At 37.6% G+C, this 27,327-nt stretch overlaps 3 protein-coding genes across 4 annotated transcripts; 2 read left to right on the forward strand and 1 right to left on the reverse strand.

Annotated features, from left to right (window-relative positions):
* Nucleotides 1-639: 639 nt before the first annotated feature.
* Nucleotides 640-14,265, forward strand: capn3b (calpain 3b). 2 transcript variants are annotated; one of them, XM_087805156.1, is made up of 23 exons: nt 640-1,137; nt 4,304-4,373; nt 4,555-4,673; nt 5,490-5,623; nt 5,835-6,003; nt 7,196-7,279; nt 7,340-7,431; nt 7,500-7,577; nt 7,634-7,794; nt 8,975-9,144; nt 9,218-9,229; nt 9,659-9,867; nt 9,929-9,965; nt 10,241-10,264; nt 10,340-10,426; nt 11,866-11,943; nt 12,013-12,070; nt 12,131-12,195; nt 12,263-12,331; nt 12,403-12,481; nt 12,557-12,673; nt 12,750-12,808; nt 13,408-14,265. In XM_087805156.1, the coding sequence occupies exons 1-23, from the start codon at nt 826-828 to the stop codon at nt 13,432-13,434; spliced, it is 2,310 nt and encodes a 769-aa protein (XP_087661282.1). In that variant the 5' UTR covers nt 640-825; the 3' UTR covers nt 13,435-14,265. The 2 variants fall into 2 exon arrangements, with proteins under 2 accessions (XP_087661282.1, XP_087661283.1); XM_087805157.1 differs by lacking the exon at nt 10,241-10,264.
* A 395-nt stretch (nt 14,266-14,660) lies between these two features.
* On the reverse strand, nt 14,661-24,439 carry LOC148067347 (uncharacterized). The gene is made up of 20 exons (XM_087806372.1): nt 24,287-24,439; nt 24,155-24,216; nt 23,864-24,067; nt 22,323-23,798; nt 21,108-21,684; nt 21,002-21,047; nt 20,000-20,154; nt 19,873-19,933; nt 18,790-19,123; nt 18,699-18,730; nt 17,743-17,879; nt 17,545-17,679; nt 17,360-17,476; nt 16,516-16,707; nt 16,299-16,361; nt 16,073-16,192; nt 15,933-16,004; nt 15,793-15,864; nt 15,580-15,726; nt 14,661-14,951 (listed from the first exon to the last, which is right to left on the reverse strand). The coding sequence occupies exons 1-20, from the start codon at nt 24,437-24,439 to the stop codon at nt 14,895-14,897; spliced, it is 4,212 nt and encodes a 1,403-aa protein (XP_087662498.1). The 3' UTR covers nt 14,661-14,894.
* Nucleotides 24,440-24,782: 343 nt separating this feature from the next.
* churc1 (churchill domain containing 1) lies at nt 24,783-26,546 on the forward strand. Its single transcript, XM_087805606.1, has 4 exons — nt 24,783-24,909; nt 25,377-25,512; nt 25,602-25,672; nt 25,738-26,546. Exons 1-4 carry the CDS (start codon nt 24,871-24,873, stop codon nt 25,828-25,830), a joined length of 339 nt encoding a protein of 112 aa, XP_087661732.1. The 5' UTR covers nt 24,783-24,870; the 3' UTR covers nt 25,831-26,546.
* Nucleotides 26,547-27,327: the final 781 nt, after the last annotated feature.

Below are 27,327 nucleotides of genomic sequence, written 5' to 3' on the forward strand. Positions count from 1 at the left end.
GTGTTCCGGGTGAAATAATATATTTTTAAGTGATTTATTCAAACTTTCATGTATCATAAATATACGGGAACATGAATAAAATTGATAGATTGAGAATGTACGGGTTCTTAATATAAAGCTTACATCCATGACACTGCATTTTAAAGATTTATTTATATACATTTCTAATTTTTCTGGTGTGTTTTTATTTTTTTTTATATACATCAGCTACATATTTTAAACTTGAACACAAATATTTCATTGAATTTAAACTCTTTAAATAGTACACGGTGTTTAATTCTGTCATATACTTCAATTGCAATACATTATAACTGGCGTAGTTTACTTTAATTTAGTTGGATTGGATTGAAGCTTTTTAAGTAAATATGTTTTTTAAATAAAGGTTTATTTACCAAAGTATGAATCAATATAACTTTATGCCAGAAGACTTAATGAAAGGAAGGGATAAGTACTAGGATGCATTGACTAGTTCACTAGGTTAACCCATTTACAAATAAATGAATACATTGAAACTCTGACCTACACTGTGATCAGAAAACATTGGTGGTGTTTAAGGACCTCTCGGAGAAGCCTCCTCCCCTTCTTTAAAAGTCTCTATATTTAGATCCAGCAACAGGGACCCAACAGGGTCCACGAGTGGTCCGTCCTCACAGATGACATGTCGCCTCTTCATGACCGCGGCTGCTAATAAAGGAACGAGAAGTGATAACTGTCGCTGCGCTACGAGAGCGGAACTGTCTTGTTGCAAGATCTGTTGACGCAATCGCCAGAGAACCACAGAGATTTAAACTTCTTAAGGTTTTGATAAAGGGTTATTTTTTCAGGATGGATGACCAGAAGCAAAGACAGCCTCTCGTGGAAGTCGCTGAGAAGAAAGTGCTCTTTGAAAGCGAAGCATCGTCGGGGCCGGACGAGAAGTCGGACTACCCTCCCTCCGGGGCTAACTCCATCTATTCTGCCATCTTGAGCAGAAACGAGGCCGTGAAGGACGCCAAGCGTCTCAAGACCTTTTTGGAGCTTCGGGACAAATATGTGAAGAAAAAGGTCATATTCGAGGATCCTCTCTTCCCTGCCGATGACTCCTCTCTGTTCTATAGTCAGAAAACCCCCATGAAGTTCGAGTGGAAACGTCCCTCGGTGAGTTCCAATCTCTGTCTTTCTCATCACTTCCTTCTCAACAGATGGTTGTGGTGTCATGTTGGGGTTTGGCGGGAATATCTCTGGGTTAGCGCCTCAGACAGCTGACTCACACTGGACTCTGACGGAACCTTTAGTTGCACTGCACGGTGAACCTCTTGGTCATGTGTCAACGTTCAGAATTCGATACCTCTGGTTTGCCAGACCACAGGAGCTGTTATTCATTAGGCGGCACCGGGAAGTATTCTCTGGCAAGAGACGAAGATCAACATTCAGTGACACTAATCCAAGTCATTTCTTCAATGCCTGGTATTGCTCTCCGGGTCTGAGGATGTTTTCCATTGTTTCACTGCTTTGGTTCTGATCCAATAACTAAATATAAATCGACAAGTTTAAGAAACCCTTAACACTTTATTGACAAATAAACAGTTGGGATAGTAAGTGAAGCTTCTTAGTATCACATACAAGGAAGAGGAGGTCCTGGGGCGGGCCCGGGTTCATCAGGTCACCCTGCTGTTATTGGATAATCCTGGAATATTTATGGCATAACTGAAGAAGTGCTTTAGTCCATGTTTCTGTAACAACTTCTTTAGCAGGTTTACTCTGTCTCTTAGTTAAGGTTGAAAATAGGACAACCATCTGGATCCACAAGTATTTTGAAGTATTTGTCATTCTCTACGTTTCTGATGGTGTTGTGAGCGAGTTCTGGAACGCTACTGCCACCTACCATCCCATGGAGCTCATTGCTATCTGTGGTACTTCAAGTGCTAAAAAAGGCATTCATTGATACAGCTAAATACAAAGGGGAACAATATTGATTTGAAAATAAATCACAAACTTTTGCCAACAATGAACTATCAACTTTAATACAGACATTAGTAACAGACAAAGCAGGTTTTTGGTGGACAGACCATGTTTTAACTCCAAGAGTTTCCTCAAGTTGGAATCAGAACATTACTAACCACATAACTAACACTCCCTTTCTCCAATCATCAATTTTTCAAACTGAAAATATCTTTTTTTCTGCGTCTATCCTTTGATCCTCTGAGAGCTAAGAGACGATGTTAAATCTCTAGTCCTCCGCTGATTCAACACATCTTCACTCGTTCACAGAAGTACCGGGTCAGGACCTTCTGCAGCTGCTACTCATAAGTATTTAGTGTATTCAGGAGGCGGGTCACACGGGTTTACCTCCGTGGAGAAAGTGCAACATACTAAAGGTCTACATTGCACTGGTCCAAACGTGCAGGTCTAGTATCCACCTGAGACCTGGAGTGGAGCAGCTGCCTCTGTGTTTGAAATGAATATCTGTAGCTAAAGACTCGCCCTTGACGTACACTTGTCTGTCGATCGCTTCAATTTAATCAGTTTAGATTCACATGAAAACCTGCACATCCTCTGATGCAGATTCAATATGGCGTCAGTTGTTTGTTTCTTTATTATTCAATAAAAATAAAGTTGCTTCAATTGTGCCATTAACATCAAGTTTCTTGATTAAAAAAAAGTTTTCCGCCATGAGAAAAACTTATTATAACTAATGATCTGCTGGTGAAGCGTCACGAAACAGTGTCATGTTGTTTAGAGGTCAGTAGGTGGCGCCATCAGTTTAAAACTGATGTGATGTTTCATTAGAACAGTTGTTCAAAACAAGGAAAATAGTGCAGAGACCGCCATCTAGTGGACTCTTAAAGAAGTTCTTCTTCATGAAGCTTCATCAGACCATCACTAGTTATGACCCTTTTTTAAAAAAGAATATATAAAAAATATATTCTTTGTTTAATGTATTCTTTTTTGTGTCTGGGCCATATTATGGGAGGCACATATGTGTCTTAATTATTTAATCCAAGAAAAAAGGAAAATCGTTTATTTTAAATAAAAGTGAATAATATTTATTTTTTGAATTGAAGTGTAAATCGTTCTTTATTTAATTACATTTTTATTGAAGTGAAAAACGTTTTTAATAGTATTTTTTAGTTGACATGCAAAAGCATTGAAGGTTTTATTTATTTATATAAAAACAGTTTTGAAGTGGGTATTTTATTTAAATTTAAAAAAAAGTTAGTAAGTTTTCATTGAAGTAAACATTTTTTTACAAGGGTTTTGTTAGGGGTTTCTGTGTTCCGATGAACCGGCCCCTCCCCAGCCTCGTACGTGGTGGTGGAATGAAGGAAAGACATTGATGAGTTTAAGAAAAATGCTTGTTTAGTGAATTATGCAAAAGTCAGAGACAAACTTACGTGAACACGGGCGCTAGCAAGCAGAGAGATTTATCGCAGACGTCTTCGAATGCCAGAACGCAAAGATCAGACAAAATGGTGGATCTTTATAGTAGAATATTCAGGTTAACGCCTCTAGTCAAATGTGAATGTAGGATTGGTCAGTGACTGTAAACACTTGATTCACTTGAAACTTACCAAAGGTTTGTTGTCTTCTAGAGAGAATCTGTTCTCAAACAGGTTCACACTGACTTCTTGGAGTCTGGGATTGTTTAATCTTTCTGTGTGTGTGAGGGTTTGTGACCTCGGCCTTGTGTTGCAGTGAGTGAATGCAATGCAAGAATAGGATTATTTAATATGAATTAAATATGAAAGATTATCAGTTAATCAAGTGACTATTTGAAATGTGTGTTAAATCTAGATGATTGATTACAGTAAAGTTGTCATATCCTTACAGTTTATTGAAGTAATTTTTTTTTTTTATTGTTTGTTTATTTAAGTGAAAATCGTTCTTAAGTATTTTTTTTTATTAAAGTGAAATAGTTTAAAAAAATGTTTTTAAACTAAGGTGAAAATAGTTTTGAAGTCATTTCTTTTTAATAAAGTTAAAATAGTTCTGCATTCATTTTTTTATTGACGTGAAAATCGTTTTTTGAAGTTGTTTCTTTTCTTAAATTGAATAATATAACAACGACACAAATCTGTTATAACAAAAATGGTCTGAGAAGAAGCTAAAGGTTTAGAATGGACGCCAGGAAGTGGTTCAAACAAACTAATAGTGACTGATTTGCTTAGAATTTATATCAGAAATACAATCTCAAACTGCTATAATGTACTTTTATGACAAAAACAAGTGAAAATAATCACATAATTGATAAAAAATCCCAACATTAACTTTACCTTTAAAAAGCAAGAATAAGTCCTGAAGTCTTGTTTCCTCTCTGTGGCAGGAAATCTGTGAAAACCCTGAGTTCATCATCGACGGGGCGAGCAGGACGGACATCTGCCAGGGAGAGTTAGGTAACACTTCAACCACTTGTGTCTCATATTAATGGAGTCAGAGGTTTAGGTTGAACTCTCAGTGAGAGTCAAAGTCGTCCTCCATCATCGACACATGCCTGCAGAGGCAGCTGTGCCTCTCTAAGCTTCGGCCCGTCACTCTTGGAGTGACACGCTCAGATAAAGAGTGATCTGTTGGCAGGTGACTGTTGGCTGCTGGCCGCCATCGCCTGTCTCACTCTCAACGAGAAGCTGCTCTACAGAGTGATTCCTCCGGACCAGAGCTTCACGGAAAACTACGCCGGGATCTTCCACTTCCAGGTCTAGAAAGTTCCTCTCTGTTGTGACATCAAAGTCACAAGAAAGTACAAAATAAAAACACGTCATAGAATCAATAACTATACACTGGTTTATGGAGTTTATGGAAGTAAATCAGTGCCATCAGAATATTGAACAGATGAATTTAACATTTAAATTTTAGCTTTTTAATTAATATGTTGTTGTTTTTTAAGCATTGAATTATTATATTTTTGAAAAATTGAATTAAAAAATGTATATATTTAAAGGTTTAATTCGTTTTTTGTTGTTTGTTATTCATTCTTTGTTTATTTAAATTAATATTACTTAAATTAATATTTTCTTTTACTCATAGACTTCGATATTCTGATTCCAATAATCTATTTTTTTCCCCCAATTTAATATAAAAATATTGGTATAATAGTGCTACCATGAAAGTTCGAACAAGTAGCACAATATTATTTTGGTATCGTCTGGTGGCGCGAATATATAGAAAATATGATATATATTAAATTTCGAACATGTATTTTTGGATTAGGATATACAACTGTGTAAACAAAAAAATAACCATTTTAAACAAGACACATTTAACCTTTAAATATACATATTATTAAATTAAAATTACTCAAAACAAATCCAATATTCCATTCAATATACAAATTACTGAATAAATTGAAAAAAAAAAAAAAATTTTTAATTCTTACACCAACAATATTTCTATAGAAAAATTCAATGTTAAATGTAACCATTCAATATCCTGATGACACTGATATACTTCATTAGACATTTTAAGATTTATTTACAACACCAGTAAGTTTGTGTGTGTCTGCTTCACTTCAGTTCTGGAGGTACGGCGAGTGGGTCGACGTGATCGTGGACGACCGCATCCCGACCTGCAACAACCGTCTGGTCTTCACCAAATCTTTCCGAAAGAACGAGTTCTGGAGCGCGCTACTCGAAAAAGCCTACGCTAAGTAAGACTTGTGATGTCGGACAGAGGGACACGTCAGGCTACGAATGAATGTTGAATTTAGAAATAATCCACGGATTCTCCAGAAACAAACTTTTAACCAAAGGAAAAATACAAAACTGAAACCTCAGACAGAAGACAGTTAAATAATTGAAACATCTTTGTCGCCTTAAGTCTGGTTGAACTAACCCTCAGGTCACCGGCTTGTGTCTCAGGTTGCACGGCTCTTACGAGGCTCTGAAAGGCGGGAACACACTGGACGCCATGGAGGACTTCACCGGAGGAGTCACCGAGTTCTTTGAGTTGTCGGAGGCGCCGACTGATCTTTACAGTATCATGAAGAAAGCTCTGGAGAGAGGATCGTTGATGGGCTGCTCTATCGACGTGAGGACAGACAATATCAGGCCCAGATATATGAATGAAATAACTTGGGTTACAGACAAGAAGCACTTTAGATAAGCGAAGTCCAGACATCAAGCTGCTGGAGTCGACTGTATCCTCTCATCCTCAGTCATCGCCGGGATCTTATTGTTCCTTTGGCTCGTAACGACTGCCATCTAGAGGCCGTACATTAATTTGCAACACATTTTCTGAATTATTGTATTTTATACAGACTTTATTGAAATATCAACAATGAAAATAACTATTATAAAATACTAAATATGATTTACATACTAAATAAGTTTTTTTTTAAATTTCTGTTGGTATTGTGAAAAAAATATAGCAATAATAAGTGTATCTATATTTTCTTACAGTCCTAGTAGCTATTATCAACTAGCTAATCTCATCTTAAAACTTCATTAACTTTTCATTTTTAAGTTAAAAAATAAATAAAATTCGAAATGTAGTTTCTATATCACTCTAATACCAAAAATAAAAAAAAACTGTATCGGAACTTACAAAGGTTTAAATGATCTCAAATTTTTCTATAATGTCACTTACAAAACAGTGTCTTTGTAACAGCCAGTACGTAAGCATTACAGGATGGTATCAGAATCAAAACATGATGCAAACACAACACAGGAATTTTCATGTTGAAAGTACAGAATAGAATGAATGGAATAAATGTAAAAAATAAATAATTAAAATAAGATTAGTGATATAAAATACAATACAATAAAATAAGCAACTTGTTTAAGAAGCTCAGGATAAACAAGTTGCAATGAAATAAAAAATAACTAATTCAATGAAATTAAAATGTTTATCAAATGTACCAACCTCTTATACTATAATAATTGTATCACTGCTGGTGTTTTCATCGCTGCATGTCCAGGAAAGGAAAGTGTGGAGTGAAAACCGAGTAAACATTGAGCGATAATAACTAAGTTTATGTTTGGTGGAAACCTTAAGATACCCTAATGGGTTTGGGAAACTGCAACGAAGATATAGCAGCAAAAAAACAGCTCTGTGCTTCAGAAAGATTTCGGACAGACATGAAATCTCTGTGTTCTTCTTTCTCACCTATACAAGTAAAACCAGATCAGATTTTATTCTTTGTTTAAGTGAAAGTGTTCAGTTAGATTCCTAACCTGTCCGCTGTGAGGAAACATAAACAAGTGTTTACTTGTTGTTTTAGGTTCAATCCGCCAGTGAAATGGAGTCGCGGACGGATCAGGGTCTGATCCGGGGTCACGCCTACTCGGTCATCGGCCTGGCGGAGGTGCCACACCAGATTCATGGATTGATTTGAATGAGAACACAAACATTTTGTTCTTCATAGTGTGACCAGGTGGACAAGGACAGCAAAATCTCTCTGATCCGCCTGCGTAACCCCTGGGGCTGGGTGCTCTGGAAGGGTCCCTGGAGCCCCAAGTGAGTTGGACCCCAAGAAAAGCAGCTCTTTAAAAAATGAAGCCTAACGTTTTCTCCATCTCCTCCAGCTCCAAGGAGTGGTCGACCATTTCTGTGGCCGACAAGGACAACCTGAAGAAGATCACCGTGGAGACGAGCGAGTTCTGGTGAGTCTGGTACTGTGAGCTGGAGGCTGGTATGATTCATTTTGGACCTCGCTCAGGATGGCCTTCGACGAGTTCAAGAGGAACTTCACCAAGCTGGAGATGTGTAACCTGACGCCCGACACCCTGCAGGGCGACGAGAGACACAGCTGGACGGTGTCGGTCAATGAGGGTCGCTGGGTCAGAGGGAGCTCTGCTGGAGGCTGCAGGAACTATCCAGGTTTGACGTGTGTTGTCCAGAGCCTTGTTTATCATCTCAGATCTAGAAGTTGTATGGAAGTATATCAGTGATCAAAATAATGTTTAATGAACTTTTGTTTGTTTCTTTGATCTAATTTAATTCAATCCTTTCTATATTGAATTTCCTTTGGTTTGTTTTTTATTAAATAATAGAATTTAATATTGCAATGTTATCAATATTTACTAAATAATTCATTTTAAAAATAGATTATTTTCCAAATATATGCCTTTTGTTACATATAGAGTTTGATATTCTAATTTGAATAATTCAAATATATTTACTATATTATATTTCAATTTACTTTTTCAATTCATAGCCTTTTAAATCCAATATAAAAATGTTGGCATCATAGTGACAACAAATAATATCAAAAGAGTACGAAGTATATTTATGTCGTATAAATATTTTTACATTGAATTTAAAAGGCTACATATTAAAAATACCGAATTTAGACAGTTGTTTTTTAATTATTGGAATTATAACACACAAAATCTATGTGTAAAAAAAACATTTTGTAAAAACAACATATTTAATAAATAAATTATTGAACTAAATTACTACTATTCAGTCTTAAATATAGAAAAGCTTGAATTTAATTATTCATTAAAAAATAATTAAAAAAAACAAAACAACAGCATTTCAATAATAAATTGAAATTCAACTTTAGATTTCCTTTAGTTTGATATAGTAATTCCAATAAATCAATGGTACATTTTCTAAATACAGAATTCTTTATATATATAATTTTATCTATCAGTGACACCAGAGCATACCAGAACAGTATCTCGCTACTTGATAGAACTTTCAGCCAATCCTAGTGGTGTTGTTATATCTACAATTTATATTAAATTGGAATCATAATATCAAACTCTATGTGTAAAAAAATATTTGTTTCCTAAAACAAAAGTATAATTTATTCAACCTTTAAATAAATAAAAATTGAATTAAATTATTCCCAAACAAGTATCAAACGCTTAAAAAACACAAAATTTAAATAAAACACTTAAAAGTTGCAACATTTAAATTGTTAAATTCAACCATTCAATTATTTGATTTACTTCTACTAAGAACATTAATTTCAAAAATGCAATATATTTCAGAGAAATACTGCACTTACGTATTTCTAAAGTAACAAATACTTTTAAATTGTGTTTTCCAGAAACGTTCTGGACCAACCCTCAGTACCGCCTGGAGTTGTACGAGCAGGACGACGACACAAACGGAGGGAAGGCGGCGTGCACGGTGGTGGTGGCTCTGATGCAGAAGGGCCGACGGATGCAGCGGCACCAGGGGGCCAAGTTCCTCACCATCGGCTTCTGCATTTACGAGGTGCTGATCACGTGATCCTCGGACGGTGTCACGGTCGCTGGTGTCTGACGTAGATTTTTTTTTGTCTTCGCAGGTGCCAAAGGAGGTGCGTTCAGGTGCACACTTTCATGAGCTCACCATTAGATTAGATCTAGATTCACAGCATGATGTCACTGTTGCTATAGTAACAGAAGGTAGACCTTGTAGGAGCCTAGGTCTCAAGCAGTAAAACTTTGTTTTTTCAATTCAAACGTTTTTTATACACAGAGTTTAATATTCTAATTCCAAAAGTTAAAAAATCAGTTTTCTAAATTCAATATTTTAAAATTCATAGTACTTTAAATTCAATACACAAATGTTGGTATAACAGTGCAATCTTACCAGACCAATCCAATCGAGCACAGAGCCACTCGCTCTAACTTTTAAAGTTCCATCAAGTACTCTTTTGGTCTGGTGGCACTATCTTGACATAGAGTACATTTCTCTATTTGATTTAAAATAACCTTTATTGAATCATCGTCGTTCACGCTCCCAGATGTGCGGACAGAACCAACACCTGCAGAAGGACGTCTTCTTGTACACGGCGTCCAAGGCCAAATGCAAAACCTACATCAACCTGCGCGAGGTGACGGAGAGATTCCGTCTGCCGCCCGGAGAGTACGTGATCCTTCCCACGACCTTTGAACCGCACCAGGAGGGAGAGTTCATCCTCAGGGTCTTCTCTGAGAAGGAGAGCACATCAGAGTGAGGATTTTTTTTTTAAAGGAGGAAACAGTTCCTGACGGTGTTTCGTTTTTTTGTCAAGGGAGGCCGAGAACACGATAGACTCGGATCAAACACGGGTGAGTTGCAATTATTTCCTTGATAACCAACAAAAAATTTACATTTTGACGAGTTTTGCAGCTGAAAATCTGATCTAATCTAACACAAAAGTAAATGGTGTATTAAAGTATTACCTGCAATGAATTAACTCTTTCTGTCATCTAAATTCACTTTTACTCGCTACAATCTATTTTATTTCACTGTGATCTCTTCTCATCTTCTTCACTTGTTATTAACACGTGGTTGTTCACTTCACCTTTTCATCTTCATCCTCCTCTTTATTGTTGGCCTTCAGCAAGACCACAAAAAGAGAAACAAGGTAACAACGCAGGGATGTCACGTACTAATATTAAAAACATAACGGACTTGTGGGTCTAACATGCTCGTCTCTCAGCCAATCGTCTTCGTCTCCGATCGAGCGCGAGCCAATAAGGAAATAGAACACGACGGCATCCGAGGCGACGCGAGGAAGAAACCCAAGGTAAGTCGGAGTCCAGATGGACTTGAAGACTTTCTTCAAATAGCTCATGGCGACCTCCTGACCGGTCATCATTTCTGCTCACTGACCACTGTGAAACACTATCTCCGCGGGTCAAATAGCAGGACAGGAAATAAAACAATTGACTCCGGAGCCAAGACAGATCAGGTGGCTCGGCTGCACCTGCTTCTCCCAAAGGTGTTGACCTCCATCCCATAATGTCTTTTTCTGATGTGATGATGTTTTCCTGCCCGAAATAACCATTGACCATTTATTGGTCTCTGACGACCCCGAAATACTTTGTCCATAAAAGGATTCTCTGACCAATAAATCATTAAAAAACAATGGAACTATTTCATATTTATAAAAGTTTTGTGGGAGCACCTACCTTACTCATGGTGCCACCGTTAAATGTAAAGTAAGTAAGTAAGTCATTTTTATTTGTATACTGCTTTTCCAGACCAGGGTCACAAAGCGCTTTAACAATCAAAACAATATTCAATAAAGTATATACTTTAAAGGTCAAGATAAAACTGATAACACAACAGGAGTTCCAGAATGTCCATTTTGCATTTCTGCACCAGCGCCCTACATATTGACTGCTCGTCTGTGGCTACAAAATAATTTTATAAAAATAACTGTATTTACATGCATTTAAATTTATTTCAGTGTATTCTATTATTTTTTCATTGCCCGACTATAGCAGTCACTCCTGGCCTCTCATGAGTCACTGCATTAAAGATCTTACCAACAATAAGAACATGTTCCACAGAGGCTCTTGTGTGTACATCGAGAAGCAAAAGCTCTACTCTGAGTCTCTAGCAGACGACAAGGCTCCTAACACTATAGTATGGAAGAATATCAGTGTCATCATAATAATGAATCGTTGAACTGAACATTTCAAATACTGAAATCAATTTTTGTCACTAGAGATGTTGATTTTTATTTTTTTTAAGGCATTGAATATTTTTCTTTTAAATAATTGAATTTTTGTTTGAAAGGTTAGTTTTGTTTTGCCACCATGTCTGGCTGAAAGTAATTTGGTAGTCTTTTGGTATTGTCTAGTAATAGTGGCAGTATTATACTAACATTGTATATTGAATTTTAAAGGCTACAAAAAAAAAGGTAAAATGTTACATTTAGAAAGATACGTTTTTCATTTTTGGAATAACAATAGCAAACACTAAAAAAAAAGATGTCTAATATTTAAAGATTCACATTTTTAAATTCAATATTCAATAAAATAAATTCCCTCTTTTTATGTGGAAATTATTGAATTATATCATCAATAAAATAATGAATACAAATTTGAATCCTGAAAAAAACAACATTTCAGCAAAATATTCAAAGTTTTAGTATTTTAAACGTTGAATTCAACTCTTCAATATTCACTCAAAACAATGGAAGACTCATTGTAGCAACTTTTGTCTTTGGTCCCTCAGAGAAAACTTTTGGAGCCAGAAGTAGAAACTGAGGAGGAAAAACAGTTCAGAGAGATATACAAAAAGATTGCTGGGGAGGTGAGTCTCTCAAAAATATACTTGTTTACTCTGTTGTACATGGAACTCATGCTCAACTCCACCCTTCAGGACATGCAAATCTGTGCCAACGAGCTGAAGAGAATCATGAAGAACGTTCTGGACAGACGTGAGTAAACAAATCAAACGACTGCTTCTGCACGACTGAAGACCCCGAGCTCCTCCTCAGACAGCGACATCAAGACGGACGGCTTCAGCCTGGAGACCTGCAGGAGCATGATCGCGCTGATGGATGTAAGGATTTCAAAGATACACGGTAAATGACCTCCGACCTGAACCATGTTCTTCCCGCTGCTTCCAGACCGACGGCACCGGCAAACTCAACCTGCAGGAGTTCAAGCACTTGTGGAAGAAGATCAAAGAGTGGCAGGTCAGAGCCGACCCTTGTAGCCTTTGATATCAAAGCATCTGCAGTGATAAGACGCCATCTTGTTTTCGCAGACAATTTTCAAACTGTACGATAAAGACAGATCCTGCTCCATCAGTAGTTTTGAAATGAGGAATGCTGTGAACGAGGCAGGTGTGTGATCAGAACTCGTATTATGAGCCGGTGTTATAGTTAAAAAAAACAACTAATACTCACTTTTTCTTAAAGGTTTCCACCTGAACAAGCAGCTTTATGACATCATCGCGATGAGATACGCAGATGAACATCTGATGATCGACTTCGACAGTTACATCTGCTGCTTCGTGAGGCTGGAGGGAATGTTCAGTGGGTGCAACGACATTTCTGGTGTTTATTTTTGGATTTGAAATATTGAACAAACTAATGGCTGGTTTTCTTAAAGGGGCGTTTAACGCTTTTGACAAAGACGGAGATGGCCTGATCAAGCTCAACGTCCTGGAGGTAAAGCATCTGCTATTCTTGGGTCAACATGTCTTATGTCATCACGACCCTACCTGCACTCTCTTCCTCGCCTTTTCTCATCTGACTTTCATTCTTCTCAAGCTTCCCCATGTATTTTTTACTCTCCCTCAATCAACAGAAAACACCGTTATCCATGGGACTGTATTCAATCATATATTTATGTTTATACAACTACTTTAAAACAAAACGTTTGAGTCATATTATCCTATAAGTAAACAGAACAATGCAAATTTGTCTTGCATGTTTTATTTTCAGATTCATTATCCGATTACAAGTTTACATTATAATCAGAAAAGTTATCAAACATACATTTCCATAACTCTAGTAAAAAAACAAAATTTCTAAAATTATGTTGCCGAATGATTCAAGTACCAAAGTACACACATCGTAATTTCTTGTTAAGATAACTTGTGAAGTAAAAGCCATTTCACCATTTCTTTACATTAAAGTAACAATATGCAACATTTAAATATCGTTTCTGGCACCCCCAGTGTCAAAAGAGTGCAACTGTAATGAGCTTTGTTGTCTGATAACTAACTTTTTTCCTCTAATTTTCCTCTTCATTTCTCTCGTTCCAGTGGCTTCAACTGACCATGTACTCTTAGGCAAGACACACCAAGAGTGACATGACTTTGTTTTGTTTTCTTTGCACTGGTTTAAAAGATCCATTTAAGTCTTAATGTAGAATTAATTTTTCATCTCCAGATAAAACTGAAATCTGAAAGTAATTTAGATAAAGGTATATCTGCCCACTATTGTTGTCATGACATTTGGTTTTCACCTTTTTTTGTTTATCTTGGAACAAGCAATGTGACGAATTTGTGAAGCTTTTCACTTGTCCTAGACTACAAATGTGAAACTAAACCCAGCATGAAAGTGAAAGCACTACAATTCAAACTTCACTCATTTTCTACACATTTTCACGTTGACTAAGGGTTGGGATTATTACAGTAATCTGTTCCTTTTTAGAGTTATAGACAAAAATGTTTGTTCATTTTAATGTACTTCCAGTAGAAAGAAGACAGGAGCGCTTGTGATATATACCCAGAGTACTTCCCATTTGTGTAGCGTGTTAGCCTCTATATTTTAAGATTGGTTGGGGCAGAAGATTAGACTTGTTTCAGTTTTTCCTGAATATCTAATTTCGAGGCTCCAATACAAGATGGATGTTACAGTCGAGCAGTATGGAGGTATACGGATGTTTTTAAGTGTCTTTTTGGAAGAATAGGACGACAAAGAAAATGGGCGTTGTCTGTAATGCTAAAAAGGAACTGATTACTCCCAATCCTTAGCCAACATGAGGGCGAGTAGAAAATGAGTATAGTTTGAATTTTGGGTGAACTAACCCTACAAGTACGGTAATAACTAATCCAATTTGAAAATAAATTAATTCAATTAATTTGCGGATATATGTAATAAAGATTGTATGTACTGAATTTTTGTCTTTTGATTCCAGCACACACGAACATTTACACAACATTATAGAAAAAGGTTGATGTTTGCTGTTAATGTTAATTATCAACATTAAATTACAAATCGCAGTGAGTTATGACATCATTTTCTTTGTGTACTTTAAATAGGGCAGTTTTTGAGCCAACTAGATATCCAAAGCATTTTCTGGCCACATAAAATGACCTTCTGGGTGGGATTTGGCCCCTGTACCACAAGTTTGACACAAGTATAATGGCGGGTTAGTTTCAGTGATTCATTTCCTTTCCTATGTAATCGTTGTGGATCTTGCTGCAAAGGAATGTGGATGCAAAGAACATGACACTAGACAACAGTTTCTTGCAATCATTTTAATCTTAATGTTTCAAACATTCCAAAATGAAACTGCTTGACAAAATATCAAGGTCTCAGCGAGTGTGTGGGTTTGAGGCGTCACTTTGTACAAATGTTTACTCAGTATTTTGAGGAACTGACTGATATATCAACACCTGCCAGAGTTTATGCAACTTCAGCAAGATTAGGATGAAACGTAAACAAATAATGTTCATCATCGGGTTGAGTTCGACCTTCAGACCAGAGGTCGTACATCTGAGGCCGAGACAGAGGGAACAGATCATTACTGCCCAACTTGACTGTCCATCCTGACGTGATGAGTCATGTGATCTGGGAGTTCCTGCAAAACAAATGTAAGCTAATGTAAGATGCTGCGTTGAAAATCGAACCATTTTGAAACAAGAAATTAATCTAAAATATTATCAATTAATAAATATCTGAATAGCAAAGAAGATGTGGCAGACTTTTAATTAAAAAAAAGGAAGATAAACATTTCAAATAATATTAAAAAGAAATTTAATGGAAAGATAAGTTGTTAAATGAATGATGGACATAAGAATTAAATATTCACAATAAAATGAATAATATACTTCAAATATATATATATATTAAAGTCAAATAAACATTTTTTCAGGGCTTTAAATTTCAAACCATTTTTTTTTTTATCTAAACGACAATCTTACAAAACTTTAAAATCTCCAAAAGGTAGGTGAGTAACAAATACATGCATCCTTTATCCCATTTAATTAATTTTATATGCCACCTTTGATTTAATGTCTCATTTTATGTCTTTTGTTCCATTTATATAATACAATATGTTCTAGACTCTCACCACCAAAAAAAAAAAAAAAAACAATGGACAGAAATAAACGTGTTCAGATTCTGATAAAGCTTCATCGTGTCCTACAGGTTTCATATTAAAATATGATAAATCCATTTAAAGTCATATTAGGGTCATGTCTCCTCACCAGTCGGACCGACTCCTGTGTGGGGAAGAAAGTGTCGCAGTTTCTCCAGCGACATTTGACCGCCTGTAGATTTGGGTTGTTGTGTTCACGGACCAAGTGCTGCGTCAGATGATCGGCCACGCCGAAGATGACGGAGCAGTTCTGCCACTGGAGGAAGGAGAGCAGAAAAGCAATGAAGGTAAAGAAGAGAGTGCAGGCGAGGTGGAGTCTCACGTAGCAGCGGTGGTTCCGTGTCAGGTCCAGCTTCACCGCCTGAATCGATCCGTCACGACACCCGGTGTAGATCTGCGGAGGAACCACGAGACCGAGGCGTTTTTAAAAAAAATCATAAACGTCCTCAGAAGTTTCCTCACCACACTCTGATGGACAGTCATGCACGTCACCATGTCCGTGTGACCGCCGTACACCTGCAGGCGCTCCTGAGACTGGAAAGACGTAAAGAGAAATCAAAGTCCAACATTTGAGGCGAGGATTTAATTCTAAGAAATCTTACGGTTAACTCGTAGAGTCTGACCCACGAGTCCATACATGCGGTCAGCATCACCTGACCCAGGACGGAGATGGACGTGGCGGCGCCAGTGTGACCCTTGTAGGTCCTCAGCAGCTCACCCGACTACGATCGAACCGCAACAAAAATATCACATTCTGAGGTTTTCTAAACACCTTTATGGATCACTGGGTGGTCATAATGTAATGGCCGATGCTTAATGGTCGCTTACATAGATGTCGTGCACTTGAACTCCAGAGTCGCTTGAACCACTGAAGACCAGGTCGTTCACCACCTGCCGTGCAGGTTCAAATGTTTGAATCGGATATCAACTTTATTGATCTGACAGAGATACAATCTTGTAAAAATAAAATGGATCTAAAATATTAACAGGAAAAAAAATGTTACAATAAATTCTATCATCTATTGTTGTTCTGAAGCCTCCTCACCTGCATGCAGAGGGAAGTCGTGGCGAGACCCTTGAGCGAGCGCAGCAGAAGCCCGTTCTTAGAGTCTCGTACGCTGATGGTACCGTCGTAGCACCCCACCAGCAGGAGGCGCCGCGCTCCTTCCTGGGCTGTTCCCAGGCAGCTGACGCCTCGGAGGCCGCTGCAGTCGAACACATCCTGCTGCTTCTGCGTCTGTCAGCAAAAGAAAAAAAAACATTAATTAAACTGTGATTCTAAGAAAACTATTAAACGACAATATACAATGTTAACTTGTGGTTTTATTTAAATCCAAAATAATATTGATTAAAAAAAAAAAGACAGTTGTACTTTTCCATATTAAAGAAGTATAAAAAAAAGTTATATTTCAATAATTTACTTTTACATTTCGTTAGTTGTCGTCCAGAACTATTATATTTATTACTGTTATTATTACCATTACAATGGTATAACCATTTTTTCTTTGTTGCATTTTGTGAGAGAAAAAGAAATTCATATTTTTTGTAAACTAAATATATTGTAAATAAAATAAAACCCCAATTTTATTTATACATATAAAAAATTGACAGCATCTTCCATTAACAAGAAATATTTCGAAATAAATCACAAGAAAATTGTGTATTAAATTAAAAAAGTACTTTAAGAACTAGACGTTTCCATCATTGCTTTTTTAATTTTGACATTTTTAAACTCGCTTTTCAAAAATGCATTCAAAGTCCCTTTTTTACTTTACATAAAAATAAACAAATTAATCAATTGTATCATCAAATACACAAATCATTGTATTTAATTTCTAAAACAGGTGAGGCATATTTACTCCCATAATTCATTTTCATGCGTCACTTGCCTTCAGATCCCGACTGACGACTGACCCGTTAGCGAGCCCGATGAAGAGAACGTTCCAGGCGCTGTGAAGACACAGGACGATGTCGGGCAGATCCATCTTCTCCAGACACTTCTTCTTCTTCTGAAGGTGAGACACAAACGTAACCACGCCAGTAACAAGAGTGTTCTTCTCATGCCGGTCGTTGCCTTCAAGCTCCAGCAGCGGACGGTCTGGTCACTGGCTCCGGTGTAGAGTCGCGCCGGGAGGTTCAAGACGGCCGTCACCAGCAGAGCGTTGATCTTCTCCGTGTGACCTTCAAAAACCGCCACCGCGTCCTTGCTCTGGGACATCACTGAGGTTTAGAAAGTCGCGCCGAAGTTGAAATGGTGAGTGAAACGACCGACCGTGAGACTGTAGGCTCGGGCCGTGTGGTCGGCCGAGCAGGAGAACAGAAGCCCGGCGTGGACCTGCAGGGCGTGGACGGCGTCTGCGTGGCCTTCAAACGAGCCGACATGTAAATCTTCATCGAGGATCACCTGCACTGAACAACATGACACCATCACACTTCAAATCAATCAATCATCAGCAACATAAGGTGGTTTTGTCTCCTTTTCAAATATAAATTCTGGTTAAACCACATTTCTGTACGTTTGATTTAACAACTGCTTAAAATGGTAAAAAAAATAAACTGGATTTTTAAACGTTATGATGTCATTTAAGGCCACAATGAGAAGCAGACTGAGATTATTAAAATAAACCATTCATTTTCTACCATGATTTAACATCTTTACAATAATATTGTTAAAATTCAGTTTCATTGCAAGATGACAAGTTAATGTTTGTGTTTAAAAAAAAAATTAAAAAAAGAAAAAACAGTTTAAATGATACAATTGTTGCTCCAATCAACAAAAAAGTAGCTCCAAAAGAAATAAAAATAAAAATAAATTGTTATTGAATAATATAGAAACAAATACACCCTTATATCCAACTAGCATTATAATTAAAATCAATTTCAAAATCAACAAACTACATACATTCTCTGTGCTCTCTTCGTCTCACTCCCTCTCAGTGAACTCGGGTGATTAATCTGTGCTCTCTTCGTCTCACTCCCTCTCAGTGTACTCAGCTGTTTAATCTGTGCTCTCTTCGTCTCACTCCCTCTCAGTGAACTCAGGTGTTTAATCTGTGCTCTCTTCGTCTCACTCCCTCTCAGTGAACTCAGGTGTTAAATTTGTGCTCTCTTCGTCTCACTCCCTCTCAGTGAACTCAGCCGTTTAAATTAAATTCCGCTGTAATCCATCTATAAAGAGTGAGTTGACAAAAGGTGAACTAAAGGAACAGAATGTAAAATCATAAATACCTGCTGGAGTCACGACTGCAGGTGGAATTTCACTGTGTAAAGATAAATCATTTTAACTTCCTCGTGATGTCAAGCCACGAAACAAACTCACCACTTGAGGGTCTTGATGTCGACGCTGATGCTCTGAACATCAGGAGGATCTGCCTTCACCTCCTTGACGTCCTCGGGATCCGAGTTCTCCACGAGAACCACGGAGCTGTGGCAGGAAGTCTTGTGAACTCTCTTGTCGCCGTTTAGAGGAGCTCGTTTCGTTCTCTTCAAAATCACATCCACGATCTTGACGTCGTCAGTCTCCGTGTCTCCGGACCACTGCGGAGGCTCCTCAGGTGGAGGACGGATGGAAGGAGGAGGAAGAGTCGCATCATCATCATCATCATCATCATCCACCACCAAAATAGTTGAATCATCATCTCCAAGAAGACCTCCTGAAAAACAACTTCCAATTAGAGCCGATTTGACGGTTTAACTTGAAAACATCTGGCTTTTTGTTCCTCATGAAGTCAGAGTGAATCTATGCAAACAAAGTCCGAAGTTCACCATTTTGTTTTGTCCTTTGCCATTTAAGTTCAATCAAAATATAAACTTGTGGAAATGAAGTAGATTTTCCAGATTCACTGTTGCAAACATTGATTATTCAATAACTTGTAGATGTTCATTAAAGCAGCAGCTGCTGGTGCAGAGCTAAAATACCATGTATTAGATCCCAGGATGAGAGTTTCTCTCCAAATGATGGAATCAAAATGTTATTTTTCATAAACCATGAAAAGTGTTTTCGTCGTTCTATACAGGGTTTTCATAAAGCCATGTGAAACGAGGCCCTTGGCAGAGGTGTGCACCATCTCAGTGCTTTTCTAGTTTATACATTTTTCCTCCGTTAAAGTAAATATTTCATTTAAAAAAAAAAATTTTAAATGACATTTACCGATATACTCACAGATATTTAGTTCCTAAATTAAAGAAATGTGTAATAACTTGTTGATTTATATTGAGCTAAAGAAATAAAATGTACATAAAATATATAATCAATCATTTGCATCTTATTTTTTAATCTCATGGCAGAAATACACTATAGTTAGGGTTTGATGTCATTTCATTCACTGTTGTTCTTCTACACTTTAAGGCAGCAGGTGTCACAGTCGTGCTTGAAGATGTTGGTCAGAGATGTTTGTCGTACCCTTCATCCCCTGGAGGATCTGGATGCGGGCCGTCCTCAGACTACCGACCTCAGCAGAATACTAAAACCAGGGAAGAGATTGTTGACGAGCGACGATGTTGAAGCAGGCGTGTGATGGTGACCACACCTGGGCCTTGAGCAGAAGAAGTCTCTGGACTTGGTTATTAGCTTCTTGCAGATCATATCTGGCGGCGACCAGAGAACATTCCACGTCGTCCAGAGATCGACTCAGACTCTCCTCACGCAGAGACACCGAGAGCAGATGTTCCATTTGGATCCGACCTGAAACGATAATAAATCGATACACACGACTTAAACTACTATTATCTTTTTCTATTGAACAAGATTATATGATATTTTTAATAAGAATCTAAAGCTCAAAGTTGTGTGATTGGTTGCTTGTTTTTGCGAAAGAGCTCATTAGAAATGTCAAAAATGATTGATTGGCATCAGATAATTGAATATTTTAAAAGGTCAAAACTTTAATCTTTCAGTGAAATATGTTTTTTTCCGTAAGCATTGAATCGTTTTTTTAAATAGAGATTTCAATTGAACAATTTATATATTTAAACATTGAATTTTTTTCATTGAAAAAAAAAAAAATGATATTGAAATGTTGAATTTGTATTTTATTATTTAACCATTTGTGATTTTTCAAATAAAGGATGTATTTGTAGTTGTTTTTTAAACAAGAGATTAATGTTTCATAAATCTAATATTCTTATAATTCTCAAGTATAAAATATAATTCTTAAATATAACAATGTTGGTATAAAAGTTACACCAGACAAAACCAAAAGATTAACGAACTTCTAGCCAATAATGGTGGGACTTTGAGCAACTTGTTTAAATTCAAATTAAAATAAATTGAATTTACAAAATGTATATTTGATTTATTGGAATAAGAATATTAAACTATGTTTAATTTTTTTTATGTCTTTAAATTCATTATTAAATTAGAAGTTCTAGCTTCAATATAAAAAAATTGAATTAAATTATTCAATAAAATATTAAATGCTTAAACAACAACATTTAAATATAGTTTTATCCATCTGAAATGATGGCACTGATGTACTTCTAAACAAAACTCGCCTTCTCTTTCATTTTTTAACCCAATATTTCACACATACCTTTATTCGACTCGGTTCTCTTCGTTTCGTTCTGCTGCTCGACAGCCTAAACAAAACAAAGATATTTTCAGTGATAACATAAGGTGGATCTACAAAGTCATCTCACAGAGTCGTTTCTCGTCCTCCCAGAGTCGTTTAACGTCTTCTCAGGGTTGTTTCTCGTCTTCTCAGGGTTGTTTCTCGTCTTCTCAGGGTTGTTTCTCGTCTTCTCAGGGTTGTTTCTCGTCCTCCCAGAGTCGTTTCTCGTCTTCTCAGGGTCGTTTCTCGTCTTCTCAGGGTCGTTTCTCGTCCTCCCAGAGTCGTTTCTGGTCTTCTCAGGGTTGTTTCTCGTCTTCTCAGGGTCGTTTCTCGTCCTCCCAGAGTCGTTTCTGGTCTTCTCAGGGTTGTTTCTCGACTTCTCAGGGTTGTTTCTCGTCTTCTCAGGGTCGTTTCTCGTCCTCCCAGAGTCGTCCTCTTCCATTTCCCGGGACTCGCACTTTGGTTCAGCTTTCAAGATCTCGACCACAGTCTGGGATAGAGTTTCGGGGCGCGTGGCTTCTTCGACTTGAGGTGTAGGAACTAGTGCAGGTTGCACTGGACTTCCTGGAACAGACTCCCACTGAAAGCCCTCGGAGAGCATCTGCTCCGGGTCCTCCCTCTGCACAAGTGGGTCAGGAGGAGGTTTCACTGTTTCAATTCCAAACCTGAGGACAGAGATTTAAAAGTTTTTAAAATATGTGTCAAACTCAAGGCAGAAAAGATATTCACATAAGAAAACAGACAGATTTATATGGACATATATCAGTGCCATCAGAATATTGAATACCGTATTTTCCGCACTACTACTTTAATTTTCTCCAAAAAACAACAGTGCGCCTTATATATGAACATTACCTGGTGGGTGACTGGTTTACAAACACTTTCATGACTCTGTGCCGACACGCCATGGGCGGGATTACGTCATTGCATCATCACAGTGTGGGATTTACGACGCATGTCACATCATGGCGGACTTTTATGGAGTGATATTACTGCCACCAGTTTAAAGCAAGTGTGTCTAGGTTGTTGTACACTCAAAATCACTCTGCTGCGCGATCAACCAGCCATACACGTGCGTTCAAATTATTATTATTATTTTTTTCAAAATTCAACTCTTCAATATAAAAATGATTAAACTGCATTATTCCATGAAATAATTAATGCATTAAAAAAACATTTCAACAAGAAAATTAAAGTTTTAACATTGAAAATTGTAACATGGACCATTCAATATTGTGACACTGATATACTTCCATATACTTCCATTGATTTACTGTGGCCCCTGAATTAAACGATAACTCACCTTTTTGAAACTTTCAGCTTCTCCCGATTGCTTCTCTTAAACTGGTGGTACAGCTCAATCCAGCTCAGCTTCCCCTTTCCTTCCGGAATCATTAGACTCTGCAGTCCATAGCTCGATAGCGCCTTCTCCTTCAGTTCAGTTCGAGGCTCTTTTCTTCTAGAAGGTGCCGGTGAAGTCTTCTGCCGGGTCCTACTTTCCTCCTCAGCAGTTCTGACTCGTGAAGGCTCCACAGGAGCAGATCGGGCCTTCTTGTTGGGGATCTCACTGAGCTCCTGGACGGTCGGCTCCGCCTTTTTCTTCCGGGCTTCTCGGTCTGCCCTACAAGGCTCCCTGAGGCCCAGGTCACGCCGGATCTGCCACAGAAACTCATCCACGTCAGGCACCAGCGTGGACATCACCGGCGTATCTGACCCTTGTGTCGTCTTCACCCCTGAATCCTGATGGAAAATGAGATCCACGGTCTCATTTGAACTGCTGTTGTGATCCCATGATGCACTGCGTTTATGATCATAATGGAAGTTGTGAGTTTCCACTTGTCTCTGTGTGTTAGAATTGTGAGTTTCCACTTGTCTCTGTGCGGTAGAATTGTGAGTTTCCACTTGTCTCTGTGTGTTAGAATTGTGAGTTTCCACTTGTCTCTGTGCGGTAGAATTGTGAGTTTCCACTTGTCTCTGTGTGTTAGAATTGTGAGTTTCCACTTGTCTCTGTGCAGTAGAATTGTGAGTTTCCACTTGTCTTTGTGTGTTAGAATTGTGAGTTTCCACTTGTGTCTGTGTGTTAGAATTGTGAGTTTCCACTTGTCTCTGTGCAGTAGAATTGTGAGTTTCCACTTGTCTTTGTGTGTTAGAATTGTGAGTTTCCACTTGTCTCTGTGTGTTAGAATTGTGAGTTTCCACTTGTGTCTGTGTGTTAGAATTGTGAGTTTCCACTTGTGTCTGTGTGTTAGAATTGTGAGTTTCCACTTGTCTCTGTGTGTTAGAATTGTGAGTTTCCACTTGTCTTTGTGTGTTAGAATTGTGAGTTTCCACTTGTGTCTGTGTGTTAGAATTGTGAGTTTCCACTTGTCTTTGTGTGTTAGAATTGTGAGTTCCCACTTGTCTTTGTGCGTTATAATTGTAAGTTCCCACTTGTCTTTGTGCGTTATAATTGTAAGTTCCCACTTGTCTTTGTGCGTTATAATTGTAAGTTCCCACTTGTCTTTGTGCGTTATAATTGTAAGTTCCCACTCGTCTTTGCGTGTTATAATAATTGTGAATGTTCTCGGATCTTTGTGTGTAATATCTGTGAGTTGCTTTCCATCCTAGTGTGTTATAATTGTGAGTTTCCTGTCGTCCATTTCCACTATAATAGCTGCGAGTTTGTAAAGATGCTACTTTTCTTATCGGAGCACAAGCTGAACCATTTCCTCGCTGGCAGTTGTGAGGTTTGCAAGTCTCCCCTTGATTATTTGAAGTCTTAACTTTTTTCTTTTGGCTCCTGCAACAGAAGACAGAAAGTCAGAAAAAGGACAGAAAATTAAAAGCGTCACAAGAGGCTTATACCGCTTCGCCTCCAACTTCTGGTTCCTCTCCTTCAGCCTCTCCATGGCGGCGCCGTCGATAATCTTGGACAGCTTTATCGGACCCACCATTCTGGACTTGAGTATTATGAGGTTTTCTCCGTGTTTAGGCGTGAAGATGTGCTCAGCAAACACTTCCAGGATCATGTCAAACTTTTTACACGCCTGACAATGGTGACACCGAGCCCTGTTCAAGATGCATTTAAGGAACATATATTTTTCACACATTAAATCATATTTAAAGTTTAATTTCAATCAAAAAAAATAAACGTACTTTCCCAAAAAGTTGTCCATCTCTTGGTGGTGATGTAAACTGTGTACATGCTCAAGTGCGTCCTGCAGATTCAAGTACTACAGTTCATTTGTGGGTCAATCCTTTGAGGCAATATTCACCGTTTATACTTACAGATTTTAAATGGGAATTACGACACAACATACAGTAAAACTTTTTTAGCAGTGTGGTCTTTGTCTTTGTCTTTGTATTTGTATTCGTTTTCTCTTGTGGCTTTGAAGGGCTTTTTTTCTTCTTCGTTTTCTTCACAATTTTCGTAGTTTCCATGTCTACACTGAATTTAAAAATAAGGCGTTAAGAAAACCAACAATTCACCTCCATAATAAGCAGTAAGTTAAAGCATTTATTTTTTAAATATGGAAAATGTGCAACATAAACATCAACGTGAAAAGTGAAATCACTCACCTGTCCGTTCACCTGTGACTCCAAGACATCGCGAGGCCATGCAGCTGCGCACCACGCATCATATCCTGACGTCATAAACCCAAAACTAACCAATCGTCGGTCAGAACTATACGCGGAAGTGAAGCGGCGGCCATTTTGATAATCTACAAATCATATGTCAAGCACTATTCGCCTGGTCGTTACGTGTATATGACTTGTAAATCATTAGACTAGCAGGGCGTCTGCATTTAGCGAAAACATTAGCCGCTTTACGATATTTCTCTCATTGTTTATATGTTAAAAACATCCTAAAGATGTGCAACGGGTGTGTTCACAAAGTATACCCAGACCGGGTAAGTATATATTCTAAATGTGTGCTTTTTTGTTATGTAATACGGGACAATAATAAGCTTTTTCCTTGTTCTTACACTAAAGAGATCAACTCAAAAGTGGTCGTTGAGTTTATTTTGACTCCATTTCAAAAATAAAACATCATTCTGATCACTTTCTGTTTGATCGTCTGTGGCTGTCTCAGTGTGTGACGATTATGTGTCTCTTTAGGCTTAAGATAGTTATTTAAGGAAAGATTCGTTCAAATGTGACACATTATAATCTCCCAAATTATATATTTATCATTTGAAAATATACCTGGATATTAATGATAATTGTTTACATCATAAAGTCATCCTCTTCATCAAACATTTGAAATATAAATCTTTTTTTCTACTTTTGACATCAAAAGTTGGACCCTATTCCAGCTACCTTGTTTTATACATATAATCTCTTTTACATGGAAGTAAAGTACACACTGGTGTTTCAGGGCAACACCTGTCTGGAGGACGGCTCCTATTTGATGAACTACCTGGGCTGTGCCAACTGTCATGAGAGAGACTTTGTGCTCATCAGCAACAAAAGCACAGAAGACGATGATGGAGAGGAGATCGTCACGTACGACCGTAAGTTCTCTTCACTCTGTATAGTCGTCGATGAGAAAGAGAACAAGACGTGTCATATTAATGAATCTCTCTCATTTTTGTTCTCTCAGACATTTGTAAAAACTGTGATCACGTTGTAGCCAGACATGAGTACACTTTCTCTGTCGTGGATGAATACCAGGTAAACCACATATATTTTTTTAGGAAGTGTTTTTGAAATACCTAAACCTCATGTCTCCGGTGCAGGAATACACAATGCTCTGCATGCTGTGTGGAAAAGCAGAAGATTCCATCAGCGTTTTACCGGATGACCCCAGACAGTCTGCTCCTCTTTTCTAGTCCGAGAAATGTCTTCCGCTGACACGACCGAAATGCCAGGTCATCCTATATTTTTAATATCAGTTCTCTATTTTATTGTTGTTTTTAGACTGATGTTTCAAAAGAGGTCACTTTTATATTAACATGAGGGAAATGCATTTCACATACATTATGAATTTGATGAGCAATGTTTTCAAATAAAAGGGTCAAATAAAGTATGTAAAACTAAAATCTAGTTGATGTTGTTTCATGTATGCTTTGCACACTTCCCCCCGCCCCAAGGTAACGCAGGGATTCACTGTAGATTAGGAAAATGTCATTCCCAAAAGATGCTCACATGTACACAAGTGTAATGTGACCTAGTTTTTAGACGAAGTAAAAAAGATTGATAGTGCTATAATTCAAAGGCAAGTGGGGAAATAAATAAGGAAAAAGATATAGAAATAATAAAAAAGAAACACGTTTAAATGTAAGAAATATGACGATTTATTTGGGGGATCATTTTTAAGTATTGTATTATGTATTTCCAGTATTGATTCATAAATATGTACTCATTTAGAAAATATTTTAGAATCAATATGTACATTTCCTTACCTTTCTCACAAATGGTATTGCTATCATTCTGTATTCGTATGAAGTAGGGGCCTAAGAAAATATCGATACGCCGATATATTGAAACATTTTCTTCACAATACTGTGTCGATTTTGTTTTTATTAAAAAATGTTTTTCTTCTTGGCTTCATATCATCTTTTTTTTGTTTTACCACGGTGAGGTAATTGGTTTAAAATTAAATTAAATTAGTTGTTTTTTGTGTTGAAATTAAACTTCCAGCCGCTCATTACGTCCTCCACAGCTTAAGAAAGAAAATCTTGCGAGATCCTGGAGGTGACTAGGGACAAGTAAGTAATGGTTCTTCTATAGAGCGCCTTTCTAGACCAGGGTCACAAAGCGCTTTAACAAACACAAACAATACACAGTTTAAATATATACTTAAAGATCAAGACACATAAGACAAACACAGGAGTCCCAGAAAATCAGGGAAAAGTCTGCACAAATAAAAATGTCTTAAGATGTTTCTTGAAGGAGTCAGTAGATCATCAAACACAGAGAGAGGAAGATCATTCTAAGGCTTAGGAGCAACAGCCTGGAAGGATTTCTCTCATCTGGTCTGGAAACATGTTCAGGAACCATCAGCAGATTCTGATCCACAGACATCGGAGCCCGAGCTGGGGTGTAAGGCCTGATGTAAGGTCTGACCATAAATAGTTCTGAAAGTTTGAACCAGAATTTTAAAGTTAATTCCTGAAAGAAACTGGCAGCCAGTGAAGAGTTTTAAGGATCGGGGAAATGTGAGTTCTTCTACTAGAGCGGGTCAGAATTCTTTTGTATTAACTGCAAGTGAGACATCTCCTTCTTAGGATACAATCCACTCCAGCAGCTTTTAAAGCTGATGTTTAAGCATATGTTGTTGTTTTTTTTTTAAAACAAATGTAAGTATTCACCAAAGTCGAACAATT

This window comes from Callionymus lyra, chromosome 13, assembly GCF_982586985.1.
Source record: "Callionymus lyra chromosome 13, fCalLyr1.hap1.1, whole genome shotgun sequence".
Lineage (NCBI taxonomy): Eukaryota > Metazoa > Chordata > Actinopteri > Syngnathiformes > Callionymidae > Callionymus > Callionymus lyra.